Genomic DNA, 8,428 nt, shown 5'->3' on the forward strand with positions numbered 1-8,428 from the left:
ATGATTCTTCCACATTCGTAATGGTTGGCAATCGTATGAGTGAGACCGTTTCTTCTTTCTTCTCACCAAATCGCCACCATTTAATGCGCGGCGGGCCAGTGCGTTCCTCACGCTGTTTTATCGGTGGCTTAATTCGCAGGACGGCAATCAACGGCCGATGTTGAGGTGCGATGGTCTCATAGGGAACGACTTTGCAATCAGTGACAGTGGTAAAATGTTGGCGTCTTATGAGGTAGTCTATTTGCGTTTTATTGTTCCCACTATAAAATGTGGGAAGATGAGACAATCGTTTGATGAACCATGTATTCATAAGTACAAGGTCATGGGTGTCCGCAAAATCGATTATACGCTCGCCACTTTCATTGCGCGCTTCAAACCCCTTTCCCCCATGGCACCTGCTACCGTCTGCCTTTTCACCCACATGACCATTAAGGTCGCTGGCAATGATACTATAGTCATCAGCAGGCACGTGACAAGTCTTTTCATCGAGAAGTCGCCAGAAGGCATCTTTCTCGGCATCAGGTCGACCTGTCTGTGGTGCATACGCGGTGAAGAAGTGAATAGTGCGATCAGCTGATATAATGTTAAGCTTCATCAGCCGATCATCAAATCGTTCGACTTCTTTAATGGCATCACGGAAACCCTCTGAGATGGCAATGCCAACACCATATTGAGTGTGTGGTTTACCAAAATTGAGAAGTTTGTAGCCATTTTTACCGCGTTCGCGTTCAATGTCGCAGCTTTTGGCACCAGACCATCGGGTTTCTTGCAGAGCGCAGATAACGATGCGCCTTTTCCGAAGAGCTCTTGCGAGTTCCTCCGTCTTTCCAGTTAGGGTACCAATATTTAGCGTACAGACACGTATTTGTTTTGTTCGTTGTGTGCGGACTAACTTGCTTACGTCCTGACGCCGTCCATGCGTCAAGATCCCTTGCCCATTTCTCAACAGGACCGGGGCCCGTCCTGCCGCGTCGACTGAGGTGGACGCCCTAGCATTTCTCCGAGGCTTGTGACTCAATCCGATCATCATGTTTGTAACGACATTCTATGCATTTTCTTGGTCGACCTGTCGCGGGGCCTGTCACCAAGAGAGATCAGGTAGGATTTAGCATAGTAGAATAACTCCAACTATACTCTATTTATCTCGTTCCCTGATCTCAGCATTTTATTTTTGTTTTACTGAGGATAGTACAGAGTACGTTGCCTCAAACCCTCCTCCTTTACCTGGGCTTGGAGCCAGCATACTATGTTAATAGCATGGCGGAGTTATATAATAGCTCATTTAGAAAGTTAGATTTACATTTGTCAATCCCCTGAAGTGCTTTTGGGTTTGCGATCCGCTTTTACAAAAAAATCAAACAACCGTATAGCTAGGCTTAGTATACGAAAAATTATTGAAACAGGTAGGGAAATTCTTCACTCTCCGAGGCTAGGAGGCATGCCCAGCCTTTCATTGAAAAACCCAAACTTTCCATGAGCAAAATGGTAACTGACCAATTTAACCATTGCACTGGACAGGTTTAGGAAATTTGAAGATATTTACACATGCCTTTTTTTGGGGATAAAAGGGATTTGAAGTCAGGATGTAATGGTTTATTCTTAATCTTGGGCCGATCTACGAAGCAGTTTACCACACTGCTTCTCGACCGAGATAAAGACCATATTCCCTAACCGATTGAAATCGGTTTTCCTTCTGAAAACTAAACGGAACTAACCTCAACAAGAGCAACGTTAACAGCAGAAGTGGAAGACGCATTAAACTGCGACACCTGAGTGCGGGGAAGACAGGGGGAGCAGGGTGCAGACAACTTAAATGTAATCATTCTAGCTACGCCTGCAGAGATATCAACTTCTCGTTCCGTCAAACACCATGAAAAAAAAACATTAGTTTTATTTACAGTTGATTCAGGGAAGGAATGGAATAATATAAGGATAGGATTGAATGGGGGAGAACATGATGCACTTTCTAGATGACAAAGGGGTAGACCATAAAATGGAATGGGATCCTAACTGATCAATGAACTTCGACTTCTGTAGCGCTGATGAACGGAATTACTCCAAATGTGGTCATGACTTTCGGAAGTGGCGGACAATCAAATTCATCCCCTGATATCTACTCCAAACGTTTTCATCATTTTTCCTCTCTCGCCTTCAACTTCCATGGCAAATAGTGCCGAATTTACTCCTCCTTCATCTTCTTTCTCTAGTTGAGGAAGTCTTGTTTCAGCAACTCGTTGGTTGAAATTTCTCTTCGTCATGAAGTGCCTTATTAGCGTTGTTGTGCAATAACTACACCTTCCTTGTCAAGATTCTCTTCCGTTAGTCTTTTCTCTTCCTCTTTTGAACTTTTCTAAGTTCCGACAGTATCGTGATCCGTTAATCATCTAAGCAGCCTGGACCCTTTTTTGTTCTAAAACAAAGTGGCCGAATTTTTGGGCAGTGGGAGAACTGCTTCGATTGTGATAGTCATCACAAATGTATCGGGTCACGTTCTCCAACATGGGGCATTTTATGATCATTTGACATAAGGGTTCTTTTTCCACTAATAAATATATACATTCATATATTTCTGCGGTCCGCCCTTTAATTCAATGCATCGTTACCATCACTTCACCTAATCATTGAAAGCGTCCTAGAAATCAACAACTGGAATCCCCTTCAGCGTGGTCATTATAGCTACTTTTACCGCCTCCTTTGGAGGTTCTTCTAATTCTTGTATAGTGACTGCAACACCGTGGCCACACCTATGTTGGCCAGCAAGTAAAACACAATTGTTACAAATTTCTCTTCGGAAATGTCGAACTCTGTTGTGCAACCAGTTAAAAACTCCACCGTGACACTCTTTATTCCTTTTGAGTCAAAGAACGTCTTGATTCATGATTTGCTCATCCTTACTCTTTCAGGGCGAGGAGGCTTTTTAATTTGCCACTTACAGCTCCGACGCTCTTTCGAGATCATTCTCAAAAATCTACGTAGCGTTCATGGAATTTCTGGCACTTTAATAAACGATGCTCCTCTATCTCACTCGTCGTTGACAGACTCCCGACTTTTCTGAAATCTTTGTGCCACACCATGGTCTGGCTCTTTTTCACCGCCCCTTATCTTCGGCATTCGAAGCATTCTGAACGTTGCAGGAAAAACTTGATTGCACAATACTGCTCCAAATTCAAGTCCATGTTTTTTCTCGACGAGGGCCTAGTAGGTACCTCTGCCTCAATCACAATACATCTAATAAGTAGCATCTACACTCAATGGCCCGGACTCGCGAATGTATTCGGGAAAATTATCCGTGCACATCATAGGCACTAAACCACATGTAGATACTGCCAGACGTTGAGGACCTATGATGTGGACGGATAAGCTTCCCCAATACATTCGCCAGTTCGATTCATTGAGGGTGGGTACTTGGTGAGGGTAGATGCGTGGCCTCAACAACTGCCTGCAAGGGACGGGCATCAGTCTCGTTTCGAAGTTTAGATCACCCATCAATTTTATCACGCGAAGCTCCGTATTCCAACCAGAGTTGCTGAGTATAAAAAATTATTTCTTGAGTTCTTTACTTGGGCTGGCCTTAATCGGATACCCGTTGTTCCGCCGTTGATGATGATGACTGCGAATTAATAAATTGGAGTGTTGGTGACTTGCGGTCACAGTGTTCTTAAGGCAGAGGTACGGCAGCATCTGACGAGTTGTCTTTGCGCTGGACGAAACCGAAGTACAATTTTTCAAAAATTTACAATAAAAAAAAACAATGACTCCTGGTTTTGGCTTGTTTGACTTATATTTAAGAGTGAATTATACGGAAGAAAAAAACCGCCTGATTTAGACCTAAGTTGACCCAAGCAGACTTAATTTATTGTATGTACCAAACCGTCCGCCCGTTATTAAATAGATGCCAACTCAGGACTCCCTCAACCCCCAAACAAAACAAAGTATCACCATCACTAGATCTCATTAATATCATAAAAAAAGCTCGAAGCAAGCAAAAATAATTAAAATACATTTAAAACATATTTTTCTTTCAGGTCGCCTGTACATGGGAGGACGCAAAATCTCTACGAACCGATATGGAACGAAATGCAACGTCAGCTGCACATTTTCGCACCAAACTTCTATCTGCAGCATGTCAGATGCAATCTGCCCTCTGCACGACTGATCTAGGTCAATTGTATCACAAACCAATACGAGATACCCACGGAACCGTAGTCCTATCATGTGTGAATTGTGTGAAAACTCCTAAATCAATATCCGTTCTAAATTCCCGTTGGGTACCTCTGAATAAAGTCCAGAAGAAAGTCATGGCGTTGCACGAGGATAACAATATCAACGAAATATTAATAAGTTCAATAAGCGACCAAATCAGCTATCACCAAGCATCGACAGTCAGGCTATCACGTGGTCTCTATATGGGATATTTGAAACTACAGAGTTCTGTTGATCAGATTCAGGTTGTTGTACCCAGCAAAACTCCAAACGTACTGCCACACTGTAAGATCCGAGAGAATCCGCACGTTTCTGTGGAGGAATGGGAAATCCTGAAGCGGGAGCGAAGCACGCAAGCAATAGAGTTTCGACCAAAATCCGAAGGCTACACCGAAGTACAGCAGTTATTTTTAGAAGCACTAACAACAGCCGCCCACCGACTTTTTAATTACATGAACGTGAGTCCTGATGAGTCGCTTGCTCAGCGGCTCTATGATGTCGAGGTTATAGAGTTGAGCGCAGATGTTAGCTTCCTAATTATTTGTCCACCAGTCGAATCATCGTGTGCAGTTCCTGGACAAAGAGAGATCCTCCTCCAACGAGGTGACCTACTCAGCTTACCGGTCCAAGCTTTCGAGATGGTCCATTTACGCACTTACCAAAATAGTATTATTCAAAAATATTCACGGTTGTCCTGCATACTGGAATTGGATACAGCTTTAGCTAACCACTCGCACCGTGAGGCTTTCTCCTCTGTCGAACTCCAAACTGCTAAGGAGCGTCTCGCCAAATTGCAAGAACTGACGATTAGCTTGAATATTGTTTGGAAGGGTGTTAGATGGTTGATGGATGTAATTGCGTTCGCTAGGGATCGAGGTTCTACACCGGCAATAACCATGAAAGAGATACTTGAATTGAACTGTTTGCGTCCAACTCAACCAGCTGAAGACGAAGATCGAAACTGCAAGTCAAGTAGACAACTTCAACCACAGCAGTTGCAGCTTCCTCAAAGGGACAATAAGTTAATGAAAAGTAGTCCTGGTCGGGGTTCGTGGCCTGGCCCGGCAGCCAGCAATAATATGGAAGGTAGCATGTTTCTGGGTGCGGAATATTCAAAATCAGAACAAAACCTGGGTCTCTCGTTGTTGAGTCCGAGATATTTGAGTGCCACTTCTGATAACGAGTGTAATTCACGGAAGAACAGTGGCGATTCGAATTGTTCTCAATCGGGAACAAGTTACTTTTCAGCCGGAGAATCGAACGATCATATATTGCCACCTAGACTGCCACCTTCCCGATCAGAAGACACTTTGACGATACCGAAGAAACACCCAACAGCCATGCATCATCGAAGGCGTGCCACCACCGCCAACAATGCCAGCATCGCAGCTGCATTAAGTCCACTTTTGGCAGCAAAGTCTAACTACCAAATGCCTACTGAATCTGTTCAAAGTCTTTCAAGTGATTCGGAAAGTGCTAGTTATCCTTTAATGACTTCCACTCCAGCGAAAACCAAAGCAAGTGCAAAGGAAAGTGAAGAATATTATGCTGACAGCAACTGTAATCCTGGGAAATATCTCAAGCCAACGTTAACCGCTCTGCAAAGTGAAATGATAAAGGAGCCTCTACATATTACCGAGCCTATTTCCTCCTCGTCTCAAAAGACAAGTGATAGAACCTACCAACGCCCTAAAGTACGGCAATCTAGTGACGAGGAAGATATCGCGGCTGGGTTAGGAAGCAGCGCCATGTCAGCGTCATCCTCTACGTCCAGCAACACACAAGCAGGGATCATCCAAGTTTACGCAGCTTATGAAACGGGTTTGGCTAGTGGAACTAGTCTGAAACTTCACGTTACACCCAAGACCACAGCTCGTGAGGTTGTGGATCTGGTAGTGAAACAACTGAACATGGCTGTTGTTCTTAAAGGAAAAGATGGACCAATCTATACACCCGATAAATTAGAAAATTTCTGTTTGGTCGCAGTAATAGGAGCTCGCGAGCGATGTTTAAGGGATGATTTCAAACCGCTGCAGCTGCAGAATCCTTGGAAAAAGGGCAAACTGTACGTCCGACAAAAGCACGATCTTCTAGCGGCAATAGAACATTCCAACCGTGACGCTCAATTAATTTAAGTAGGACGAAATTAGCGAATATTTAAGCGAATCCATATTGTGATCATTCACTCACGTTGATGAGATGCACTCACAGTGTGAATTTATAATTGATGATTATCGCTATCGAAATTAAATTGAAATATTCAGGACTGAATGCATCTTCCGTGCTCGAACCTGTCTTTAATTTATGAATTGCTATATTTTGATATGTTCAGTCCCATTATTCTCCCTCTAGCTTGTCCCTGAACTTGTTAACACAGTTTCGGTGATGGAATAGAGTTTTCTTTCCATTGGCATGTTTTTGAGTTGAAAATAGAATCTTTTAGATCATAATCGAATTAACAACAGAAACCAGTCAATTAGGAATGTTCTTGCTTTAATGGTGCCAGATGCTTCATCACTTTGTCCTCGAAAGATAGAAAGAGAATTTCATCCTTTATTGCTTTAAAATGAGTTCATTGCACGAAATCTGATGTATGGCATCATTTATGTCTGCATGTGTAAAGTATCTTAACGCTGCACTATCATCTACGAATACCAATCTATATTTCATCTAATCTATGAAAACTACTATGCGAGTCTGTCACCCAGTAAGAACCTAAGCAACCCCGTTTCAATTAGTTAGGACTAACGCGTAAACCTGCTGATAAGCGAATTGTTTTAAGTTCTATGAACTCGATGTTATCTTAGCAAAAAGATCTAAAGAGAAAAAGATATATCGTTCCAACTTTGTTTAGAAACTTAGAAACGAAGCAAGCAAAACGAATACAACCAAATTAGTTTTAGTCAGAAGAACAGAATATTTAATTGTACACTCAATGATAACAGAAATATGTATGTTGCCTATATACAGCCAAGCGCCACCCTTCGCATTTTTCCGCAAAAGAACTGTGTGTATGTGTGTTCGTAAAGGATTCCAGAAACAGAAAGTCTTATGATCAAATACCTAAAACTACCACGCATAATGAATTTTACTAGGCAAAGAGAGACATTTTGTAGCTTTCCGTTTGTCGAGAAAACCGACTTTTCCTTTGTATACTTTGTAGATGGATTTTCATAATGTTATCTTATAGTTTTGTAGAAACAAAAGCAGTATTTAAACGTGCATCTTATCCTCCATATTGTTGATAAGTGCATTTAGGTTTTTCTAGGAAAGAGAAGGATTTAATATAAGTATATCAATTTCCCAAGAATATGAGCTTTAACAGGACAGAGGGATTTTGTCTTAAGTGAAACGACAGTGAAAAAACTCCAACCGAAATCGTTAATGTCGCAGATTTTCAAGAAAAACTCTCTTAATCGAATTTCGAGCAAGCAGAAAATATTATATACAAAATATGGCAATAATTCTGTATAGAATTCAATTATGTACATTGTTACTGATAATTTTATTATTATTGTTATAAATAATATGAAATATTTGGTTAGTCTTGATATAATCAATTTTTCTTCTCTGGCAAAGGGAAATATATCAGAAAAGACAAGAAAATTAAAAATTGAAAAAAAACTAAAATGAATGTTACAAAAGAGAAAGTAAAAGACGACAAATTAGATAAAACATGTTATAGCATTTGAGTGTGGGTGTGCAACAGATCAAATGATAAAAATATACAAAAAAAACTAATTAACTAAAGAATAGAAAAATTGCTGTGGTATGAAAAACACAAATATATAAATATGTGAGAAATTATGTGAATAAAATTTTAATTTAATGTAATTAAGTTGTTTTACTATTTAGAAATCAATATCTTCAAGAGCCGAAAGCAATAAAAATCCTAATAATCAGGCCAGTATCGAATTTTCATCCAAAATACAAGTAAGGACTATCAGAAACCAGCCGAAAAAGTTCAGACAGGTTTAAATAGAAACATTCTAGCCACCTCCGAACGCATAAAGAATCCTAGTAGGTAGCGATTGCCCTTGAGCCCTTGAATGAAACATGCTTCAGCCAGACTCCAGAGGAAAACGGATCCTGTAAATGGCAGCGAGAAGCAGGCTCCTAGTTTTAAACACCGCCCCAGGCGGTGCGGTGTATCAGGCATCCCTGATACAACTTTTACATCGGAATCTATAGCACCGTCGGCGTGCATCAATCCAGCGCTCCCCTT

The 8,428-nt window shown here is 41.3% G+C and overlaps 1 protein-coding gene across 9 annotated transcripts in view; it reads left to right on the top strand.

Annotated features, from left to right (window-relative positions):
• LOC119650787 (ankyrin repeat and fibronectin type-III domain-containing protein 1) overlaps positions 1 to 8,037 on the top strand; it is a 320,628-nt gene extending 312,591 nt beyond the window's left edge. For all 9 annotated transcript variants that reach the window (XM_038053902.1, XM_038053903.1, XM_038053904.1 and 6 more), the window contains one exon: positions 4,026 to 8,037. In XM_038053902.1, coding sequence (XP_037909830.1) covers positions 4,026 to 6,338 — 2,313 coding nt within the window. In that variant the 3' untranslated portion in view covers positions 6,339 to 8,037. The remainder of the gene's footprint in view (positions 1 to 4,025) is intronic.
• The last annotated feature ends 391 nt before the right edge of the window (positions 8,038 to 8,428 follow it).

The sequence above is a fragment of the Hermetia illucens genome, chromosome 3 (assembly GCF_905115235.1).
Source record: "Hermetia illucens chromosome 3, iHerIll2.2.curated.20191125, whole genome shotgun sequence".
Classification (NCBI taxonomy): Eukaryota; Metazoa; Arthropoda; class Insecta; order Diptera; family Stratiomyidae; genus Hermetia; species Hermetia illucens.